Here is a 25,330-nt window from a genome sequence, read left to right on the forward strand (position 1 = left end):
GAGCTGACGTAACTTTTAGCTCGAAAATCTTGAGGTTTTTCAGTGAGTGAATATCGTTATGATATGATGTCAAATCTTATACCTTTGGATTTCATTGCATGATGTTCATTTTAACACCAACAGCTATTTTACCCACATAGTTATATGTTAAAATTTAGCTATAACCTGAATTCGTGTCGCTACTTTAGATAACACCCCTATTTTTGATATTATGCGATAGAACTTTACAGATTCCTGGTTCTATCAGATACAGGATGGTATCCTTACGATGTTCATTTTACCACCTCTTCCCCTATAGGTAAAATCTGGTGCACTCCAATTTGTGCACCCGAGAGAGAAATTGTCGACGGCGCGGTTTGCGAGAATCAGAAAGCGCGCGCAACTGTTGGAAGCGGAAGCGACAACGACATACCACTATGGGCGGTTTCCATACAGACTGGCGGCCAAAAATATTTTTTCCATTTCATGTCGTATTTATGAGTGTTATGATACAAATTTGATGTTTTATTTTCAAAAACAAGTTTTCGAGACTAACTTTTGAATAGGGCCTATAGCGAAATATTAAACTTTGTTACTTATAATTCATATAAGCCATTTATGCGATTAACGTTGTGCAAACCATTATATATATTAAAACTTACATAGAAATGATGATATGAATGATTTAGCGAAATTCAGTTATTTTCTGAATTAGTTTTTAGCTGTTTTTAATAGAAAATGGTTAAAAATATTGGAAAAATTCAAGAAGCCTTAAATTAAAAAAGTGCAAATTTGTGCAGCTAAGTTCTTCACGATCCTTTAGTTTACATCTCAAAGTACCCTTGGAACTGGATTTAAGCCTGGGACAACTTGGGACAAAAAAGTACTCGATGTGTTAACTATAAGCTTATTCGATTTTTCGAACCGCTTCATAAAAAAACATCATAAAAGCCACTATTTTGAAGCTTTTTTTTTATTTTTTTTATTGTTTCTAGGAAGCCGTTTTTGTAAGCTTTCAAATGGTGTAAAAATATTTTACGTAAGTATTATAGAAAAAAAGTTATATTCATTTGAGTAAACCATAGTTTTTGTTAATAAAAACAAGTTTTTCTTCATAGGCTCAACTTTGGCACCTCATATCTGAGTGTGCAATGCAAATCATGCGCTAATATTTTGGGGATTTCTTAGCAGACATGTTTACAATGAAATGGCGAACAAGAAATAAAATTTGAGGCACATCACTTTTTTGATTATTGGCCACCTGATAAGCCATAGTGCATACAAGCGTACATATAAATATGTTGCATGGAGCTTTCAAATATCGCGCAATACATACTAGGCGCAACACTTATTGGAATTCAATATAAATGTAATTTACATATTAGCAAAATTGATTATGTTTCATCTCATTATTTAAACCATATTTATGTGGGTTTGATTTTGTTTACAAACTATGCGTGAAAATAGCTTCTCATGCTCGACGGACTGACAGTTGATTAATTGCGGTGGGCTTAAATTGGGTTTCAGCGTTCAACAGTCAGTCATCATTTTACTTAACCTTTACGTTACCGACCTCCGATAAGGCATTTTCAAATAGCTGCCATTTCGCCAATTTCCATTAGTTTTTTGAAACCACCCTCAGTTTACTTTAAAAAGGTTTCAGTTATTTGTCATAAATGGACAATGCTGAATTAGGAACCTTGCTGGAGATATTCCAGATTGTACTGGGTCACGAGAGTGTCAATTTTGAGAAATGTGATTTTTTTTATTTATTGCAGTTACAATACTGAAGATTTTATGTAAAACGTAAGATAATGATTGATTGTCATCATTTCAAGATAGTTTGAATAAGTGGACCGCTCCGGAACATTGTAGCCGGTTCCGCCAGGGCCCGTTTGGGGACATTTTCATTTTATGTCCAAAACATACCGTGCGACATCTCAATCTTCAAGTAACAGCAATACATAAAAAAACACATTTCCCAAATTTGGCACACTTGTGACCCCAGTACAATCCGGAATATCTCCGGCATGGTTCCGAATTGTCAATTTATGACAAATAACTGAAACCTTTTTAAAGTAAACTAAGAAAGGTTTAAGAAAATCGAATGGAAATTGACGAAATGGCAGCTGTTTGAAAATGCCTTGTCGGAGGTCGGCAACGTAAAGGTTAAAGCATTGATGTATCAAAAACTAAGATATCGCAATACAATTAACAACTGTAAATAACAATAATTTTCATTTAGAACAACATCGTTAAAGACAATGGAAATACACAATTTCGCGGAAGGCACGAAATTTACGAATTTTAGCCTTCATCGTAAAGTTTAGATAATGCTTTGTTTATAAATTTTGCGAGATTGTTATGAGCTCATAAAATTTATGAGATTGTCATGTAAATTTAATATTTTTGCCTATGAAAATTGTTTATTTATTTGTGAATCGAGGTTTTTTAGAAAAATGTTCTAATAGTTTAGTTTTATGCTGGACGTCTTTCTGGCTTGCTTCAAATGTTGCATTGATAATAATGCTATTAAATAACAATTTGTAAAATACAAAAATAAGATAATTTTCTTGAAAATTACACATAGGAAGGACGTCTTTACTGTTAACATACATTTTAATGTAAAATATGATCAAGTATGATAAAGCCGTAAAATTTTGAATTTATCGCCTTGGTACCAGCGAAACTTCGAGAATGTTGCAGCGAATTTCGCTAATTTTATTTGTTTATTTATTTATTTATTTGTGAATCGAGGTTTTTTAGAAAAATGTTCTAATAGTTTAGTTTTATGCTGGACGTCTTTCTGGCTTGCTTCAAATGTTGCATTGATAATAATGCTATTAAATAACAATTTGTAAAATACAAAAATAAGATAATTTTCTTGAAAATTACACATAGGAAGGACGTCTTTACTGTAAACATACATTTTAATGTAAAATATGATCAAGTATGATAAAGCCGTAAAATTTTGAATTTATCGCCTTGGTACCAGCGAAACTTCGAGAATGTTGCAGCGAATTTCGCTAAAAAATAAAAACGTTAAAAAAACAACAAATACAAAAACTTCGAGATATTTTAAGATTGCGTCATGTATTGGAAATAACATTTTATGTTGGATCATTTTTTTAACTGAAGTAAATTTTAAAACTCATTTGTATAATTCGTATTTGTAAATAACCCGTTAACGCTCAGCGTCTTATTTTGTGGACAGATGCGCTGAACGCCCATCATCCTTAATTGAGAACAGTGATTTGCGCAAATAACGACACAAAATATAATGATTTCTTGCTTCGAGAACTTTGTCATAGATCTGATATCTTTCCCTCCGTGGACATTATATTTCGGAATTCACTCACCAGATGGCGCTATAGTATGATCAAATATACCTTATAGCTGCACATCCAACCCCTTAAAAACACAGAAGTCCAACTTTGACAATGCATATCTCTGTTGTTTTGAAAGCGATTTCGAAAATTCTTTCAGAAAGGGTGCAGTGGAATTATTGAGCAGAAATAGAGTGTTTTGGTTACACTCAAAATTTATTTCGCTGGAAAAATAATAATAAATAACCTTTACTTTAAACTGTTTGCTTATAAAACAAAATTCAAAGCGATGATACGTAGTTTCATTGACATCAATTTGACCGAAGTAGTCCAGTGAACATTTTTGGGTACAAATGTAAATTATTGATTACACTAAAAATTCGTTTTACTCAAAAGCTACAAGACACTATAGGTTTCCAATATGTTTGCAAGTTGGGCATTTTTTTAAATTATCGGACAGGTTTGGGCCAGAGGTTCTCCGATTTGCATGAAATTTTCACCAGAGGTAGAGCTCGTGGATACATGACCAAAAGTGAAATTCAAAAAAAATTATAGTGGCCTATTTTCCCGGAAAACTTTAGATGAATTTTCAAGATTTCCCTATATACCTCAAACTTCATATCTCCTGAACTATGCATCGTAGAACAAAAGTCTTTTAGTGAAATTGAAAGGAAATTTCCTCAGCAATCTATTACAAACATAAAAATAAAAGCATTTCCCAGAAAAATTTTCACTATGGAGAAAATTGTCGGAAAAATAGCGAAAAAACTATCGTCTGTATCATGAAAAATTTTCGAAAAAATATTTTTTGTTTCACCAACTTTCGTCCATAGACGCCAAAGTGGTATCCTTTACCGTTTAGGCGACAGAACTGAAAAACCGATGACCACGCTTCCCATAGGAAAATGTGTTCTATTGTGGGCATCATAACCGTGCGCTAACGGCGGCAGTAACTTACACGCATTGTAAGTGTAACGCAGTAAACCATCCTTCCCTTTCCAGTTAGAAAAAGCTTTTCGTCAATCGGAGCACTCTCCATTGGTCTGTTGGGTGTTTTGTATGTCCTTTATTAGTACCGTTGTTTGGGGTGAGAATGGGTCAAAAAAGGATATGTACGATTTATTTATTGAATAACTGAATAACACCAAGTGGCTCGGTAGGTTAGTTGGTAAAGCGCTCGTCTAGTATACAAGAGTCCTGGGTTCAAATCCCAGCCGAGCACGTGGATGTTTTCCATAATTTCATCCATAATTTATTCATCATTACCACGCGTAATGAGGTAATTAATATAAAATAAAATAATTTTAAGTTTTGCGTTTGATTTTACTAATTTGAATGTCCAAATTCTGAAAATGTAAGACATTTTTTGAAATATACGCTAATTTATTTAAAAAAAAACTATGCTGTTCGAAAATATTCCCATGAAATATATTTGAGTTAATTCCAACAAACATCTTTATTCCATTAGATGGATTTTCAACTCTGAAATTGTTGTGTATGAGATTACTTTGAATAAAACCTTTTTAGAGAAAATATGGTGGGATCAATCTTTACCGGGAATCAAGTCTATCCAGTTTCCTTTTGCGTACCTCAAGAATCAAATTATAGGTCTCTAGTAGCGCTGTAAACATTCGACATTTCTCGCGACGTTCGTTTCGCTTCCATGGTCAGCAGTCAATTGATTTTTCTAAACTCATCCGCTAGCGTCCTACACGGCACGAGGGGCAGAATGAACATCGAGAGACACAAAAACTGTGGAATGAATGTCGTCTGATACGTTGACATTTTCATATATCATACATTTTGTTAAATAAAAAAAAAATGTGTAAAATATAAATAACAAGAATAGTATAAATCTTGCTTATAATGCTAAATGTGATACTCATACAGTGAAAGCAAATTTTGTTAGGAAAAAAGATAGATATAAGCAAAAATGAAACGTTTTCTGGCGCTATCGTGGTCAGCTGCATTTAATTGACATTTTTCTTTCGTACGTTCGTTTGACCGCTTGCGCTTGTGTTGTGAATGCTGAAGGTAATGCATGTCAACGAAAAACTGTCGACTACCGTAATTGCTCACAACACTGGCTCTAGTGAATTAGTTGGTGAGTCTAATGCCGCTCTTGAAAATGTTGCAGCACGTCACTGTTTTGAACTACAGTTCGCCAAAATTGTAAAAAATGCTTTTTTTTCTAATGATTATATAAAATTTAAAGTAGGATTTATAAAACTTCACCAAGCACGCAGAGTAGGATTTAAACTTTCATGTAAGTTATAATTTAGTTGAAATTGCGCGATTGAATTTTGATTAAATCGATTTTTTGACCATGCATGCAGTGTGCATACAAAATTGTTATGATATGTGTTATGTGTTATGATATTTTCAAGAACATGAAGTAAATGGCGGTATTTTGGTGCTTGACATAAAACAAATGTACAGCAGTGTGCTTATACAAACCCATTTTGAATCAATTTTTGGTGATACATTTCATCTGATAACAACGACAAATGAAAACTCGTATGAATATCACTGATTTCCTTAAAATGTGTGGACTTATGCCATCAAAAGGGCGTAATTTCAAAACGGGCACCACGTTTCTTTTTTTCCCCCAGGCATGCAGTTTAGCTATAGATATCGACTGGAGCGGTAAGTATATATAAATATTTGATGGAGATTTTTCTTTCTAATAATAACGGTCTGGGGAGTACCGTGGATGTTCAAAAAGGAACAACTGAGGATTCCAACTTACTTCAATGCGTCGTGGTTTATCATTCCGAGGGCGTTAACAGCGGCATCACGGATGTCGGTCACTTCACAGCGCAGCAATGGGATGACGAGTTTGTAAAGAGCCACCGGCGATGCAGCCGTACCGCTGGACTTGTCGCTACGATCCGCCGACAACGAATCCGGCGATGAGCTGCAAAAGAGCAAGGAAAGAGTAGAAGATCGAATAATGGTTAGAGTGCATTTGTGAAATTCTGCGGCCAAATGGTTTATCTATATGGCGATGAAGCAAATGAACTGGCAAGAAAGTAATAGCTCTACTTTATCGTTTCTGCGGGCGGCTCGATGTGCTGAATGGATAGCTATTCTAATTTCCTGTGTATCGAATTGTTTGAATCGGGTTTCGAGTTTTGGTATGGAACATCATGCATGGTTTCCAATTGCAAGTAAAAACTTGTGCTGATGTGAAAAGTTTGTGATTTATTTATTTCTATATCAAACAGTATAGAACTGTGGGTCTGGATATACGTGTAAATTTAACGAAATTTCGTTAAACTTTTTTTTTATTTTACAAATTGAGATGATAAGTTTGATATCATATCGTGAATGCAAAATTTTAAACAAAACTAGCAGCCCAGAAGGACTTGCAACTTGAAACTAAATGATTAGAACCTATCTGATGGAACCTCGACTTAAAATGAAAAACCATTTTCATTAGCAACAATCTGAAATTAACTGCTATTGTCATATATATTTCCAAATTTAACCATTGGGCTATCGCGGTGTTGTACTTTGTACAACAGTTGTGATTTATAAGCTATCATTTTGCAACAAAGATATCTATTGACACCAAACGACCCTTTATAATGTGTAAAATCAACCAATGGATATAGAAGTAGAGTTACTGTGCACGTACTGTAGCCTTAGGTGCAGGAGCCTCATTGCTTGCAAGCGCACGGGCGCGCTGTACATTGTGAGACCTTTTTTGGTGCGCCTCATTTTTCTTGAGATGTGTCTCACTGCGGTTTCATGCGCTCCGTCACATGTGCTGTTTAAAATTCAGCGCAATAATTAAAGGGATTACAAAAGTATTCAACAAGGACCGGAATTGTAATTCTTGGATCGCGAGTCTTCGACCATATCATGTAGGCCATCTAGACACAAGTATAATGAGACGAAAATACTTGTAGAGGTTCTTCGATAACGAGCCGTAGCGCCGAGTAGCGCATGAGACGAGTCTCCCCGGGTGCACATCACCTAGCGCGCGCTTTCAGAATTTTCGTGAGCCTCCGGCTAGCGCAGCACACTAGGATTCCGATGAGCTGAAAGACGGTTTGGTAGGAGGCTCGTCAGTACATTTATGTGCTCCTAAGAAATATGTAACTCTACATAGAAGTCGCATAATAATGAACGCACTATATACGATTCGAGAAGACCACAATTTGAAATCGGTACATCTCAAAATCCACCGGTCGAGGATCTTTTCGGGTTGGAAATTTCCTCGACTTCCCAGGGCATAGAGTATCATCGTACCTGCCACACGATATACGCATGCAAAAAATGGTCAATCAGCATAGAAAGCTTTCAGTTAATAACTGTGGAAGTGCCCATAAGAACACTAAGCTAATGAGTAGGCTCTGTCCCAGTTGGGATGTAACGCCAGAAAGAAGAAGAACATCTCAAAATCCAGATAATATAGAAACAGACCCCAAGTCTTCAGTTGTTTCGGAACTGAAGCGCAATCTTATGGTACCTCATTCGGAATTTGGCCGCTAGGTGACACTAGTAAGAATGAAACTTCTACTTTTGTTTTACAGATATCTCAGGAGCCTGTCCATATAGAAAGATGGTGTCTTCGGCAAAGTTTCTCCATATTTTTCAGACATTTCTCCAGTGATGTGAAATTAGGGTGGCCCGCATGGTTTATGGTTTAATATTTCAAAATTGATGTATTGAAAACGATAAAATGGCTTTGGTTGGGAAATTTTCGGACATTTCTTCAACTTTAAGAGTGGTTTTGCAAATTCAATCCAATTTTGCTGCTAAAACTGTTAAATACAAAATGTATAGGGAAATTTTAACAGACTGGATATTTTTAGGCTTCCAATTACAAAATCTTAGCCCAAAATGCTAAACGTTTTCGTAAAAATGTACCTCGTAACATGAACGTTCAATAATGAAGGAGATTTCTACACCGTATACACACAGACTTGTGTTTTGTCATTTACCACAACGTTGAAAACATCATATGGTGAAAATAAATTTTCAAGAGTACAAATCTAGAGAACAAGTTACTAATCAATAATTTATTAATTATACACTTGTTAAATAGCACCTGTCAAGGCTTCGCGGAGCACGATATGAAACCGCTGCTCTGAATGATCGGAGGGACATAGTGCACAGTTTAGCTTAGAGTCCTTCTCTGGCACTCGGACGATGATCAACCGTCCCTGACATGGGGAACAGACGCTGTTGTGAGCCACTCCTAACATGGACTACAGACGCTCCAGATATGCAGAAGCAACCGCCCCATTCCCTGTAAGCATACGACCAGAGTTCCCACCGAGGTTGGTTACCCGATCTTCCCTAGGGTTGCTCGTACCGTGCCCAGTATCGCGAGGAGGTAGGGATATGACTTAACCAGTATCATAGCAGTCATATTACTACCTCCTACGAGGCTACGGATGGCACAGAGGAGTTCATTTTATCCATTTTTAGGTACGAGAGGTGCCAATGGTAGGCCATGCCCAGCCATTTACCAACCAGATTCCATTACATAAAAATGCGAATGAGATTTTATTTTCATTGTGTTCCATGCAATGAAAATCCGACCAGGTCCGTCCCACTCGGGCTCAGATTGGGTACCACTTCTAGTACTGCATTTGGTCCCTCGGTAGTGCAAAAGGTACCCAAGTTTGACAGATCGCAGTACACTTTGAATGGCATTCTAGATTACCTTATGAGCCATAAAATTTAGGGCAACTGCAAAGGACATGGGGGTCTTTAATTTGTCTTTGGTCCGACCGAAAATTACAATTTTCACGTCTAAAAACAACAAAAAGTCATAACTTTTCCAAATCTCAATCGATTTCTACAATATTTAAAGTGAAAGTGTAAGACTTGAATATTATTCGAACCACCATGAAATTTATAACATTTGTTTTGAATTAAGCTAGAAATCAGCTTTTACACCACTTCACTCAACTATATTCCGTTTCTCGGTAACGAGTTAGAGAACCATAGTGAAAGTTGGATTTCATGGCATCCTAGACAGTCCTTTGGATCGCATTTGCACATGTTTTGTGTTCTATAAATATTGCTGTGTGCGTTTAAAATGAAAATATCAAATGCGGGAATACCAAACGCGGTAAGATTTTTAACAAGGAAGTCAAATCAAAATTTGATTTTTTTTTTCTTTTGCTGGGTTGGCGGTGATATGGGTCATGGTTGCTAAGTATCCTTTGGTTACTTTGTGTTACCGCATTTGAAGCTCAGTTAGACTGGATTTGCACGTCAAACGCAAACAGCAATAACTTGATACATCCCATACTCGATGGTCCCTTCAATAAATATTAAGTTATGGGGAGTTGAAAAGGGATTCTTAAGTATTACTGGACTGTGTTCTTGCGTAATCTCGGACTGAGTTTTCAAAGAATCTTAACCAAAAATTTTTATGAGGTCCTGAGCCCAAGTATCACAGAATCCGAATAGGGGTTTCAGATCATTTAATAACATTAAAATGATAACATTAGTGAAAAGCAATGAATTTGGTTACTATCCATTACAATACAGCTAACTAATTAACACTGACTAACAGCATTTTCGAAAATGTTAATATAATTTTATTTATTAACTTGTTCGCACTTATGTAACTCAATGAAAACTCCTTTTTAATGTTACACTGTGGTGAATATGAGCTTTAAAACAATATATTTACTCTATTTCGAAGCATCTGAATTTGATTTATTTTATTATATATTTATTTATTGCAGGCGTTTAAGTTCTTGAAGCTGAAGCTCTTTAAAGCTATTTAAACTATTGGATAATTTAAGATTTGGTGACAATCGGTTTCAAGGTGAAGAATGACTTATATTTCAATAAAGACTTAATTGATTAGTACTAGAATTCGGCACAATTTCTTTCGTTTAAAAAAAACCCTAATACATTTATTTCAAATTCGTTCACAATTTGAGACAGTCAGTTTCATATTTAAAATCCTTTCTTTTAGCTATTACATATATCGCGTTAAAGTAATATGAATAGCACCGTTACATTTTTTAAAACGTTAAAGATATTAAGCCAAATCAAACAACCATCGAATTCAACCCAGCTGAAATAAATAAAACGTGCCACTGATGTGCTATGACAATAATCTTCTTGCTCCTTTCCTGGAAACATGGTTCCCGCGATTTATCGTAGAATTATGGCAGACAAAATACAACTGGTTCCCTCAGCATTGATGCTGGCGAATTCCGAGGGACAACCAAAGCGTTTCGTTAGTTACGATATTTACGTTGAATTGTCGACGAGAAAGGATAGCGTAGAACGTAAAATTTCAACCGAGGAAAAGATACGACATTCCTATAGAATTTTATGACCAAGAGAAAGCTATGAGTCTTACAACAATGGAAAAATAGGGCTTCATTCTATTCAAGACGGGGATACTCGTTTGTGAATAAGCCAAAATATAAAGAATAGTAATTGGGTTTCGACATTGGAGAATTTCGTTCCGTCAAAAGATGGCTTGACGAGGATGAATTTGTCAGCTTTAGTTACGTAGAGGGTGCCTTCTAAATATAGTTTTTCTCTACATCGCTAATTCTTTGCACAAGTACCTCAAAATGTAAACGAAAACGACAGGGCTGGGTTTACCTTTGAAGGTGGCCGGGGTCAGAATTTGAGTGGGAACCCACGGTAACTGTACTGTACTGTAAAAAGCCAATTAGTGCCATGCTGCCTTGAAATTTATTTTACAAATTTCACAATAACGACAATTTTGGACAAACGTGAACGTTGTTTTTATAAAACTCTCTCGGAAATTATCAAATTTTGGCTTTTCTAGGATATCCCTAATGATTTCTCATCAAATAACTCCTATACTCTAAATCGTGTACTGCACTTTAGCTAGAAAAAAATACACTAGAGGTATTCACTTAAAGTCGCGTAAAATGCAAATCTGCGTAACTACAGCAAGGAAATATGTCAAATGAAATATTCCCCATGGAGTGTCAAACTGGTTATTTTTAATCTAGTTGTCGTAGGTTTAGAAGTAGCAGCGTACGAATTGATATTACAGATAAAGGTAAATCATTGGACTGATGCAAATTTTGAAGGTTTTGCTCCCCTATGCTTTAACGGTGTCATTTATGATGAAACTCATTCTCCCAAAATGTGAAGTGATTTGGAGGGGTTTTGGTTGTGCACACGCCATTTGAAGTTTATATGGAAAAGGCAAACTTTTTGTGTTCAGTGCTCTAGCTGCTAGTCATAATAATCTATGGAAACTCTTCTATTGTGAAATTTTCCCAGCAACAATTTTGCCAAAGACCACATTTTGATGAGACGTAAGGATAATTTGATAACAAAGTCTAAATCATGCTGAGATGATCATTCCATTACTTTCAGAGCAACATTGCCTTTTTGTTGTAGAACATAGTAGCCTGAATTACTTTGATCTATTCTTCCCGCCTGCCGAACAGTTGGTGAAGCATGTAAAATGCAAGCCCACTTTATGATGACGAATAACAATTTATAAAGACGTCCAATCAAAATGTGGTCTTCGGCAAAGTTGTAGTCAAAAGGATTTCATATAAGAAGAGTTTGTTCACTTTTCCATAAAATTTTATGATAAAGAGATAGAGGGCTGAACACAAAATGTTGGCGTTTTCCATATTAATCTCCATGTAAACTTCAAATGGCTTGTGCACAGTCAAAATTCTTCCAAATCATTTCAAACTTTGGAAGAATGCTATTTACTATAAGAGAAATCGATTAAGCATAGGGGAGCCAAAATTTCAAAATTTGCATCACTCTAGTAAATCATGTAATGGTTGGCGCGCCAAAGTTTTATTGAAAGCAACGAAGTTTGATGCTTAGAAATTGCATATGACCGTTTTTACCAGGGCATCTCTAGCTGATTCCGGAACATTACTTATGGGTGAAAAGATAGCTTCATATGCTCAATGTTAACTCGCATTTTAATTATTTGATTGGGAAGAACTTAAGAGGCATTCATCAATAATTGAACTAGCAAAGTCACAGGTATTCAAAATCATGAATATTTCGCCGTCGCATGCCTAATTTTGGTGCTAAGACCTTGTGGTCCCATATTACGGGTTTCCCGGTGGCCATTCCGGTGCTCCAAAGGGACCAGAATAACTATCCATTCATTCTTTTGGCAAAATACATCCAAACATAAAAAATCGTAAAGAATTAGACACAATTCATTTGGTTTTGTAATTCAAATCTGAGTAATTTTATAGAATTGTCCAGATTGGCCACCTCCCGAGACTCCAGGAATTGGTTCCGCATGAACCATACTGGACCGAATTTTTCAGGGAATGTGCGCCGGTAATTGGTTCCTTACTACAGAAAAAAATATGTCAAAACATCCATCAACCGAATAGTACCGATGTGAATTACATATACAGAACTGCGATGGAAACTTACTTTTCGGATGTTCCGGGTTTCCTCAACCGGGTATGAATAACTAAGTGATTGGAGAATCTCTATTCACAGTCTACGTGAATACCTGTTCAACAATATGAGGACGGTTCAGATTACTTGTTTAGTTACGAAACTACAAGTCGTCAAAGTAAGGGTCTCTAAAGGGATTTTTATTTTTCATATGTAGCAGGTTCCCAGTGGCCACAGTGACCACATCCGGGATCTCCGGGAGGGTTTCTGAAACTAGACATGTGTGCCCTTCATTTAAGCCAAACAGAACTAAATTCGGTTAACACACTGATGTTGGCGCGCTGTTTGAATTTTCGGGTCGAAAACGACCCTAAGTCACAATTTTTAACTTTTTGTTAGGGACATAAATAGGTTAAATAGCGACATGAATTTCGATGTAATTTAATTAAAAAAAAAATCGAATTGATTGGTTTGAAAATTGTAGTGGTACGTACATGTATTTGTATGTGCATTTCTACTAGTACAAACTTGAAAAAAATGAATTACGCTGAAATTTCACCGTAATCTCAACAACCGAAAGTTCGGTGAAAAATCACAGAACAATCTGTAAAATCTTTGAACAAATTCATAAAGAAAAACTCGAAAATGGTCCTACCGGGAATCAAACTCCCGACCAACCGATCTGTAAGCAGGCTTGTTACCACTAAGCCAGCTTTCACTGCTTGTAAGCAGTGTTGTGAGAAACTCAATTTCTCACAACTCACGCTTGAGATCTTTCATGCGTGAATTGTCAATCACGCAACTCAGCAGTCAAAAAATCATGGATGAGTTGGCTCACCTTTTTGACTCATTGTCTCGTATTTCCACAGTTTACTCACATACGGCAATGATTTCTTGTTAGTCAGGTAAAATTATAGTAATCCTTTCTAACGTTAGAAACAACATTGGGGTTTCACGAGTTTTTGACGGGTTTTGCGACCGAATCATTTTTTACGGTTTGAGTTGATTGAGTGATTTTGCATCAAAATCTTAAGCGTGAGATTTGCAAAGCACATCTCTAATGAGTTTGCTCTCACGGGAGAGCGTATTGATTGAGATTTGAGTGTGAGTCTATCAACACTGCTTGTAAGTGGTGTGTAAAAACTGACATAAAAGGAGCTAATGGGTAAAAATAATGCTGTTACCGTACTGTACGTTAGTATGTCACAGGGTTACAGTAAATTTGTTTCTTTCACGGATTTTTTCCGGTAAAACAGAAGATTTCACTTTCAATTTTCAATGTTTACAGTTCAAATTCACTGATTTATTTCACAGGACACTGCGATTTATTTTAAGTGCAGGGTGGCCAGTCAAATTCCCGGTTTTCTTCCGGTTATTTCCAGGTATTTTAAATTTCCCCAGTCGTAAATAACGGATAAAAACCTTTATTTTGAAAAAAACAACGGTTCAGATGTTTTAAAAATTGTAATAATCTTGGTCATTTGCAATTTTTCGGTTTTTAAAACAACCGATTGTAATAAAGTTTTCTCGACTAAGATTGAATTAAAGAGGCTTGATGCCATTCTGATGTAATAGCTCGGTGCTTGTAGGCTTTTTTTATACTACCCAAATGTAAATTTAACTTCAAAAACATATTTTTCATATCTTTTGATAGATTCAAAAATTACAACGATTCAACAGAAGCGACGATTAAAGCAAAAAATCAACAATTTATCTCTAGTCTATAGCATTATATATGCAAACTTCTACATCATGTCAAAATCCGCAAACTTCATCACTACACATATTTTTGGTATTAGATTTTACAGGTTTTTCGAGTATGATTTTGTTCTACCGATCCTGAGCTTTGTTACGGTACACCATAGTAAGCCAAATAATGCCAAATAATATCAATATTTATGTAAAACTATAATAACTTTTTAAGTCGTAAAAATCCATTGTAATTCAGGTTACTTCTGGTTATTTCTGGAAAATATTCACACAAGAACATCGCTAGCAAAGAAATTGGCTGACTGCTAATTAAAAAGTTCCTAATAAAATAAATTTAAAAAGAAAAAATGAAATGCGTAATAAAAAAAAACAATGTAGTTGAAAGAACTACTTCCGTGAATGCATGGTTTTTTTTCTCGGTTGAATTATGCAATTGAAACTATGCAATAAGATGCAGTTCAATACGACGCACATTGTAGCCAAAGAGTGCCAAGTATTGGAACCGGATCCCTACCAGACTAATTGAAAAAGTCATATCCAGTTCGAGTCTAAAGATCAATGTTAATTATTATGGCTGCTTGAAATACGGTTATGACGTCATTGAAATGTTGGATGTAATCAGCTAATTATACTTGATGTCCTTAAACAAATGTCGAGCAAACTATTTTCCCAGTCGCAAGGACCTGGTCAAGATATATCTAGTCTAGACCTGGGAGGGAGGCACCGATACTACACACGAAATATAGAACAACGTTTGTTTGAACTGCAAGATAACTCCAGCTTGCCAACAACAATCAAGGCAGGCTTGGGGAAAACCGCTAGTTTTCTTTTGTTGTGTACTTTCGATCTTTCCTGACAAACATGGAAAATGGGCCACAGTTTTCTATGCAATAAATAGGGTAGGTGTACCAGTTATGGACATAGTGATTCCCTATTTTGCCATACGTGATTACTTTGATGCCTTCGAATTTTGAAAATTTTTGTGTGTTGTAGAAGTTAGGTTTAAAAATATATCTTGATGTTAAAATATTCAAAAATATTTATAATGTGAAAGTTGACAAAATTTCCCATACAGCCAAATAGGTAACCATTATGGCCATAACTGGTACACTTTCCCTAATAATTTTCATTTGAAAAAGTAAAACTATGCGTTTTTCAATGCTTTATATTCAATCAGTTGGAAGGTGCTCACGTGACATTACTTACATTTTGTGTATGAATTGATTTTCATTCAATTTTTGCCACTTTTGATGAAATGCGAAAAAGTGTTTTAATCAGTTACGCGCTTTTTCCATGTTAGTCCAATGTTTGAGATCTGGGCTCACAGTGGCAGTTCGTGACAGCGGAATCTCGGCTCACTATGACGTACAGAAATTTTGTATTGGTTTCTCCCTCCCAGGTCTAGACCATACACCAAAATTAAGCATTTTTCCGATAATAATTGGATTTCCCGGTGAATTAAAATTCCCCTTCTTTCCTAATTTCCCGGTTTGCTGGTCACCCTGTAAGCGTTTAATAAGGAAAAAAATCAAACTGAAAAATTGAAAAAGGGCTAAATTCCAAGTTTCAAAATGAAGTACCAAATTTTAATGCGGGTTTGCAGTATAAGTGTGTACTTTCAGGATCTGAAAACAGATTGTTGATTGATGTTTATATAGTGTGTGTCAATGAATAACATTGATTGTGTCCCACTTGCTTCGTTTGACAAAGTAACTTTTTCTCTAAGGTTTGCAAAATTTCGAAACCATACCATCCCATTCGTGTACGCATCAGCAAATATGTCTCCAAACGGTTATTTTAATTGGTGATTTTTTACTAAAAAGTCTTCTTCAGGTTTCAAACGAACATCGATTGGGAATAATATCATAAAGGTGATGAAATTCTTATTTAAACTTGAAAACAACGACGTAACCCACCACACCAATAACCCATCTTCACAAACCTCTGTACGTGATGTTCAAAAAGTTCAATATTCCGCGTGATTCAATAACATAATCTACATCTAAGTATCAATGCTCTAGAGCCTAAACATCCATTTGCAATTCAAAATTGATCTAGTTTCTAATAGCTGCTAATCTAATTCCAAACTGCATGGAAACATATCGAAGCATTTGCTTTCAAACTGCCCAGATCATAACAAACTAGCGAGATGTTGATGACGACAGCGACTATTCGCTAATTGGAACCTGAAACTAATATCAGATCACAACATTTTCATTTTCACCTTTCAACTCTCATGATTCCAATTAGCGAATAGTCAAGAAATGCCACTCCTCCAACGATGACGATGAGTGAATGAGTATGAAACGTGAGCATTCTTTCCATGTTCTCAATGACAGGTGTTATTGAAGGTACTCATTGCGAGAAATTCAGTACCAATAATTCCTAACCCAACGCAGATGAAGGATGGATGATGACGCTGCTGGCGCACTACGCATGTACACTCTAAATCAAAAATAACTCAAACAAGGTCGCTTAACGTAGGTGAAATACGGAAATGATAACTTAATAATATAAGAAATGAACTACTTCCGAAACTTTACCCTTGTCTCTTATGTCTGGCATCTTTGCGCCCATAGGATAGAGGTAAGGTGAAACGTGTTACGATTCCTTCTGGTCCAAACACGGATGACGGAATGTTGTCCAACGAGTCGGACAGCGATCGGGAGTCCGACTGGTCATGCAGACTAGAGTAGTAGTAGTAGTTGGTGTTGGTGGTGGTGGTAGAGATGGTAGTTGTAAACAATAGTAGTATCGGGAGAAGTATTGGTGGTGGTGGTGGCAATAGAAGAAATTGCAGAGTAATAACAGTAGAGGCAGTAGTAGTTGATAGTAGCGGAGTATTTGTTTTGTTGGTTAAAATATGGCGATCGACCCCGGGGAATTCATGTCGGTTAGCCGCGGTCATAAATAAAGAAAGAAAAAGAGAATTAAAGTTAATTGTTGAGTATTTAAATCAATTGATGGAAAAGTATCCAAAAGCAAAATAACATAATCCAAACCAAAACCATAACCGTGAGTGTTGTTACACAGGTGACGTGTAGGTCAAACAAGAAATTATGAGTCCACCCTAAATGGCTCAATAGTATGTACATTTGAGTGAAGGACAAACAGCATCATTATTTACATCCTAGAAAAAAAAGACATGTTTGGAATACAATTTCAGTTGACCAGCTATTTATGTTGATTCCATACTAACAAAACGCACGAGACTCTTCAAAATATACCCTTCACCACAAATTCAAATATTAAGCAAAATCCCAATTACAATTCTACAGTAAGAGTGTTTCGGATATATTCCGATGTTTCTAGGGGACATGTCCCACCATTGATACCAGCAATTTTCTCATGTTTGGCCTCCTGATTAAAAATAACATGATTTTTGCATGTTTGTTGGGAAACGTGGATCAAAGTGGTGGAAACAATTTCGAGTAATGAGAATTTTATATGTCTGGCACCACTCTGGTAGTGCAAGATCCTATATCTGCTAGTACTAAATGGCATGCCTGAAAGATTTTCTACAGGAATCTTTGAAAGAATTCTAGGAGTTGCTTTCAAAGGTACCTTTAGAATCTCTAGATGAATATTGGAAGAAATATCTAAACTTCAGTGAACTTTAGAACAAATCGTCAGGAAAGCAGTACACCGTAAAATTATCTAAGGAGTTCATCGCAAAGCCACAACAGTTTGAGCATGAGTTGTATCTTGAAGAATTATTAGAATTCTTCTTCTTCTTCTTTCTTCTTTTCTGGCGTTACGTCCCCACTGGGACAGAGCCTGCTTCTCAGCTTAGTGTTCTTACGAGCACTTCCACAGTTATTAACTGAGAGCTTACTATGCCAATGACCATTTTTGCATGCGTATATCGTGTGGCAGGTACGAAGATACTCTATGCCCTGGGAAGTCGAGAAAATTTCCAACCCGAAAAGATCCTCGACCGGTGGGATTCGAACCCACGACCCTCAACTTGGTCTTGCTGAATAGCTGCGCGTTAACCGCTACGGCTATCTGGGCCCCTCAATTATTAGAATTATACTTTGTTAAAGCGAAACTTTCAAGAATCTTACTTAAAATTTCTGAATAGCTGGATTAGGGACATATTGAACACACGGGGCAAAATAGACACCCCCTTAAGCTCTGAGAATGTGCATACCTCATCAAATGTTCATACACTGCATGAAATCCGTATTGCGTTTGACGGTATAAAAGAATTTTTTTTTTCTTCAATTGTCCTTTGAAATTTGACTTTAAGATTTCCTCAGCTTCAAATTGACATAGAAGGCGAACACGAAATTATTGCGACACCGAAAATGTCATGCCAGTTTTCTTATAATGTTTAGAATCAAACCAAAATTTTAGAGCAGTTTTATACATATATTTACTTCAAAAATCAAAAGAAAAGTTAATCGATGGAGCCTTGAGTGTAAAATTGAAGGCATTTTCACTTGATGCCCTCCATCAAAATCTTTACAGTGTCATCCGGTACCAGTTTCTGAGTTTTTTTTTTTTTCATTTTCTTAACATGTCCTTCTCGTCTTTGACTGTCTTCTTGCTCTTCCGAAGTTCCCGCTTCATATTTGCCCAGTACTACTCCACCGGGCGCAGCTCTGGACAGTGTGGCGGATTCATGTCCTTTGGAACAAAATGGACAGAATTGGCCTCATACCACACACGGACTTGTATATCTCGACATTTACTGTGCCCTTTGTCACGAAAGGCTCACTCCTCAGTCCGCAAGAGCAGATGGCCTGCCAAATGAGATATTTGGAGGCGAACTTCGAAATTTTCTTCTTCTTAAATTTGTCGTCCACATCGAACTTGCTCTTGCCGGTGAAAAACTCAAACGTTTCGTCGTCTATCACACAGCAGCAATATTTTGTCAGCATCTTCTCGTAGAGCTTCCGTGCCTGAATTTTAGCCATCAATTGTTGCCGCTCATCGCGGTTTGGGAAGTTCTGTACCTTGTATGTATGTAGTCCAGCTCTCTTCTTTGCTTTCTGGACGTAGCTCTGCGATATGCCGATCTTTTTAGCCAAATCACGGCTTGAGACGTTGGGATTTGCTTTAATCATCCGCTTCACTTTTCCCTTCGTCTTTTTGTTCTCCGGTCCCAGTTTTTTCCAGCTCCTTTGCCGTGGTCCAACGTGAACCGCTCCTGGAACCAGGGTGGCCACCAAATTTCCATTTTGAAATTCCCGCTTTTTTCCCGGTTTTCCCGGTACAATCGCCAACATTTTCCCGGTTTTTGATAGCTTAATCATTTCAACTCAATTTCCAATCTTTTGATTTTTTCTTCATGAAAATAAAGAGTTCTCAAAAGCAAACAACACACTTAGAATGAAACAGATTTTTCTATGGAACAACAGTGGTTTCTACATAACTGTCAAAACTTCGGTGAAAGCTAAAATTTTACAAAAGTTTGGGAAAAATTGACATGAATTGACAATGAAAATCAGTCTTTTTACCATATACCGAAAATTACACTGAAAATCTGTGAAATCATGTTTGGCCGGCGTATTTATAATTGCGAATTCCGCTAAAATTTATATTTGTGTGTATTTATATAGATATACTGGACCGGAAATTCATAAAATATCTCCGAACTATTCAATACTTTTGACAGCTGAGCTTTTCCAGCTTCATGGATCGATCGATGAAATAAAACATCAATATTCGGTTGAATTGCACAGAAATTTGTGATTTATTCCAAGTGTGAAGTTTAAGCTGGAAATTAAACGAAGCCACACATGTAGAAGAATGTATCTCTACTTAATTTATTATTTTTTTGACGATTATTTAAAGAATGAAATATTAGATACTTTTTAAAATAATTTATTGTAAGAAAATAAAACTTGAACCTTGATTCAAAACATCGAGTCAGAAATGTTAGAGAAAAGGTTAAAATAAATGTAATTTTGACAGTATTGGAAAGATTTGAAAAATATTTCGAAACATGGTTAGCGACGTTGTGGGAATAGTCGAACATTTTTAAGACGCATAGTGTAGAAAGTAGAAATTAAATCATTAAAAAAAATTAAGCATTCCAATGTGTTATTCAAACATAACGGTTTTCTACGACTTCTGGTCTGTAGCTCCAAAATGTTCGTTCAACATGATTTTCCCGGTAGTCATCTCAAATTCCCGGTTTTTCCCGTCTTTTTCCCGGTGGAATCAAATTCCCGCCTTTTTCCCGCTTTTCCCGTTTTTCCCGGTTCGGTGGCCACCCTGTTAACTACTTCACCACTCTGGAGACGGTTGAATGGTGAATGTTCAACATTTTTCCCGACTCGCGTTGGTTCACCTCCATTCTCGTTGGATCGAAAAACACGACTTCGAGTTTGACGGCATGTAAACAATACACATCAATGAGAAAGTGTGCAAAATTTGATTGATTTTTACCCAATGGTAGAAAAGTTATGCCCTGTTAAATGAGTCGCAATAATTTCGTGTTCTCCCTTCACGGGAAAAAATTCTGTGGTAAAAATAACTATTTTAGCTGACGCCCATTCTTAAAACTACCATGGAAATTCAGACCAATTTACTATGTTTACGGTATACCACACCACATTACTGGTACATTCGACTGAAATAATTTACAACAATCTGATTCCAACTACAGACATGGTAAAATCAAGCGCATTTCTGGTCTGCTTAAAATTGTCGGTGCGAGCGCTTAAGTTAACCCCCTAAAATGGTAGTTTTTACCGCACAATTTTTGTGCGTGCAGAACTTTTTAGCTATTGTGATTGAGGCCTTTTGCATAGCGGAACGATTGACAGTCATTAAATATTTAAGAATTACTAAATTGCACTTGCGTTCATTTTGCCCCGATAATTTTCTATCTCACTTTTCTGACATATTATATGATTTTGTATGAATGAATGTAGCACGTCGTACTAATATCAAAATTGGAAACTAGCCGGGGCTTAAATAAAAATTTTGCCATTGTATGGTCTTAAAATTAGCATATGCTCAATGTGTCTATTATGCCCCTGAAGAGATCTCTCCAAACCATCAACTGGACTCGTTAACTACTGATGAAATCGAACTTATTTAAGTTTTGAACTGCAACTTGCACACTGCATAAGAAAGAGTAAGGTGAATGTCCTTCTATCCCGGAATCCCAGATTTCTCACTGAAATTTCTGCGTTTTCTTAGAATCCCCACACTTTTTCAACAACCCTGAACTTTTACGAAAATCTCCAAACATCTATTACAAAACAAATTCCAAACTCTCAGGATTATCAGGGTGGCCAGCGAAAAACTGATTTTCATTTCCCGGTTTTCTCCCTGTTTTCCCGGTATTACAAAAATTTTCCCGTTCTTATATGAGAGGTGAAGTCGATATTTAGATAAAAAATCGATGCAAAAATATGTTCAAAAATTTTAACATTTGCCTTACACTATTTGTTATTTGAATTTTTCATTTTTTGCCAACAACCAGTTTAAATGAGATATTTTTCACAAATGGTTTTTTCAAGTTATCGATAATAATATTTTTCTGTCTAAGATTGAATCAAAGGAGCTTGTTGCCATTCTGGTGCTATAGCTTTTTTTGTAGGCTTATATTATTGGTCAACATTTGTAACTTTATAGTTTTTTTTTAAATAATATAACTTTAATGGGCTTGATTAGAGTTATTACTAACTTTATCGTAATAATGTTGTACATAAGGGCGGTTCAAAATTTAAAAAAAAGTCCTTAAATCCCATATCCAATATCTTTTTTACCATCCTTATCAGAAAAATAGTGTTCTGTGAAATTTTCAGCTTCCTAGGTGGTGATTTAAAGATGGTTCAAAGTCAATGGAGGTGGATATAAAAATTACTATGGAGAAACTTTGAAAAATATTCCAAACACGTTAAAAATGAAATGTAAAGACAAACTTTCCAGCCCATAGTGAAAACTCATTCTTCAAAAGTTGCTGAAGAGCTCATTTTTCAAACAATTCTAGCCCTTGAGCTACTGAATAACTTTGCCAAAGACCTCACACAAACGTTTATTGCTCACTAACGCTACCTTGTTTCAAAATTTCATATTTCATGACTAAATTAATGACAAACCTTGAGCTATGAACAACTTCATCGAACACGTCATTTTTTTAAATGTCAGGACTTTGAGATGTCTGATAACAATTATATATACTTTACATCGAGTCTGTTTCGAACAAACTGTTTCTCTCATTTCCGCATTCATGTAAAATGTATGTAATTATAAGACACGACGTTACTTGTGAGAAAAATAGATAAAACTTGCTTCTAGATCGATGATGAGCTATAAATGATGTTTTCAATGATCACCGTTAACGACCCCTTCCCTTAGGTCTGCTGGCTATTTACGCCTATGCCTGTAATTTTCAGATTTCTTGGAGAAAACTCAACAGATTTCTATGTTTTTTTTTTCAGAGATGCTCCTTACTACCTAATACAGTATAGCCCACATTCTATTTTATTGATAAATTGAGTAAAAATATAATAGTGGCCAAAGAAATTTTATAAATGGAAAGTCGGTCTCCCAACGAACCTCAACCAATCAATATCGACACAAATCCATAAAATATTTTGGATTTTTTTTTGAGATCTTGTGAAAAAATAGTCCAAAAATATCGAGAATCAAGAAAGTTATCAGGATTTGAATATTTTTGTGGATAAAAATGTAGCTGTTGGTAGAGAAGTAAATCAAAACGCAATCACGCAAGTTAGAATTTTATTGTCTCTCTATGTATACTAAACAGTGTCCGAAGTCATGCCAAATTCGGATGAGAAGGTAAACGGCATATTTACAACATTTTTTATTAGTTGAGAATTAACAAAAGTCCTATGAATGAAAATAACACATAAATCACACAAAGCTTGCACATGTACACACTCTAATCTGGTATTCCAAGGTATAATTTGATTTCTAATTTAAATGTGTTATTCGCACGTTCACTCCAGTGATCCATCGCACTAGTTAGGGTGTAGATATGAAAGCATACATATTGAATGCTTTTTAATACAAGGTGTGGACTGTCCATATCCTAATGCATTATCAATATGATCTTGGTCCTATGTAACTAAAACAAATTTGTTAAGCAGAGTTGTATAGGTATGATTCCAACACAAAACATATAAAAACACATAAATATCAGTAACATCAGGAAAACAATGATAAAAAAATGTAGAAACACAATCCGAAATGCTACACCACGCTAAACATTGAATCAAATATGTATCCTTGAAAGGTCCTACCTTAAGCTGAGATCCGGCGACGCACATCGAACGGCAACGCTGGGCATTTGCGGGACAAGACGCATGGCCAGCGCTACCTGATTCTTCCACAAATGGGCAAGCCAATCACGCTGAGCTTCAGATATTGGTTTCTTCGGCGGAGCGGAGCTACGCAACAACGATGCCCGGTTGTCACTAACGGGTCTGTGGATATGTGTGTGTGAAAAACAAGGAATCACATTAGCCAATAAAACCATGCCACTCAATTTCGAGCGTCCATCAAACAACTTACGTCGGATCAATCACGTTGAACAAACTGGTCACTCGTTGGTAGCAAATCGGCCACGCCTGTGCCACCGCCGTCGGACAATGTTGCAGCACATGTTGACGCTCCATAAACCCGAACAAGCAAACACTCCACGGATCGTATGTTTGGCCGGATGACTGCGAGTGGCACAGGGTTAGCGTCGAAGCCTTCGCAGAATCTTCGATATGCCCGACCGTCCACACCCCACTGTTGCGGTCCACTATCCACTGCAGGTCGATTACGTTGGCGTTCAGCATAGCGGTTCGGTCGGCCTGCGGTAGCATGTGGAGGCATCTCTCCAGCACCTGGATGGAAAGCAAACAACAAACACCAGTTGATATTGCGCTACTGAGTGGCAAAATACATACAGGAACTCAAAATCATATTCGTACAGGGTACTGTTTTCCCACCTAGTTGGTAAAAACTTTCAAAAGGGTTCATTCACATATTTCATAACGCCAAAAATGGTGGTAACGCTTTTTGTATGAATCTTTCACAAATTTTGTATGAGCCGTAACATCAAGAAGACATCCACCCACCCCTTTCAGCGTTATGAAATTTATAAATAAGCCCAAAGATATGAAGAATTTACTTTATTAGCTTTTCGGTTATCGTGCTAATTTTCGAAACGCGAGTAGTCGCGCATTGCACTTTGTAGAACTCCCTTGGTTTTTCATGTTCAACATGAAATATCACCTCGTGATCTAGATTAAATATAGAAGAAACATCTTCGACCAAGTTGTTTAGGAGCTCAAGGGCTGACATGAGGTAATTGTTCAGTTTCGGATTTTTGTTTTGCAAATATATCAGGAGCTTGACCATTTAGAAAGATTGCGTCAAAATTGTTCAATAGCTTAAGGACATACGTTATTTGAGCCAAGAAATTCTAGGTTTTGCCACTCGCTCTGCGCGTGTATGTAGTATACATGAGATGGATGGTTACGGAAAATAAGCAGGGTCTGCGTGAAATGTTGGGTTTTGAATTCGAAATTCACCAAGTGGCTCGGTAGCTTAGTTGGTAAAGCACTCGTCTAGCATACAAGAGTTATAAGTTCGCAACCCAACTGAGCACGTTTTTTTTTTTCATAATTTCACTCACAATTTATCCACCTTTACCACGCGTAATGAGTTTTTTTAATTTAAAAACTATGCGGTTTGGATTACCGAACATCTCAATATGTGTGACAATAAGTTTGAAATTAGGCCAAAATATTTTGAAAACTTGACAAGAACTGTTTGTATTTTCTGTAAACTGAATACACTTCAACTCAAACTCTTTGTGGTCGCCCATAAACTAGGTGGTCATACATAAAAGAGGGGGAGAGGGAACTTGACAATCACCAAGGTCCATACAAATATTTTGATAGTTTTTTACCAACTTTATGTGAAAACAGTACCCTGTACGAATATAAATTTCAGCCACTGTAACAACAACCTAC

General features: G+C 36.3%; 1 protein-coding gene and 1 non-coding gene across 6 annotated transcripts in view; one reads left to right on the plus strand and one right to left on the minus strand.

The window, feature by feature from the left end:
* LOC5564260 (protein furry) overlaps positions 1 to 25,330 on the minus strand; it is a 384,478-nt gene that overhangs the window by 299,200 nt on the left and 59,948 nt on the right. For 3 of the 5 annotated variants that reach the window (XM_021842640.1, XM_021842638.1, XM_021842639.1), the window contains 4 exons: positions 23,877 to 24,196; positions 23,606 to 23,788; positions 16,919 to 17,062; positions 6,055 to 6,222 (listed from right to left, as the gene is read on the minus strand). In XM_021842640.1, the coding sequence (XP_021698332.1) occupies positions 6,055 to 6,222; positions 16,919 to 17,062; positions 23,606 to 23,788; positions 23,877 to 24,196 (815 nt within the window). The remainder of the gene's footprint in view (positions 1 to 6,054; positions 6,223 to 16,918; positions 17,063 to 23,605; positions 23,789 to 23,876; positions 24,197 to 25,330) is intronic. The other 2 variants (XM_021842641.1, XM_021842642.1) reach the window with 1 other exon arrangement.
* Trnat-agu lies at positions 4,456 to 4,527 on the plus strand. Its single transcript has one exon. It is a non-coding gene; the product is annotated as a tRNA-Thr (tRNA).

This window comes from Aedes aegypti, chromosome 2 (assembly GCF_002204515.2).
Source record: "Aedes aegypti strain LVP_AGWG chromosome 2, AaegL5.0 Primary Assembly, whole genome shotgun sequence".
In the NCBI taxonomy this organism is placed as follows: Eukaryota; Metazoa; Arthropoda; class Insecta; order Diptera; family Culicidae; genus Aedes; species Aedes aegypti.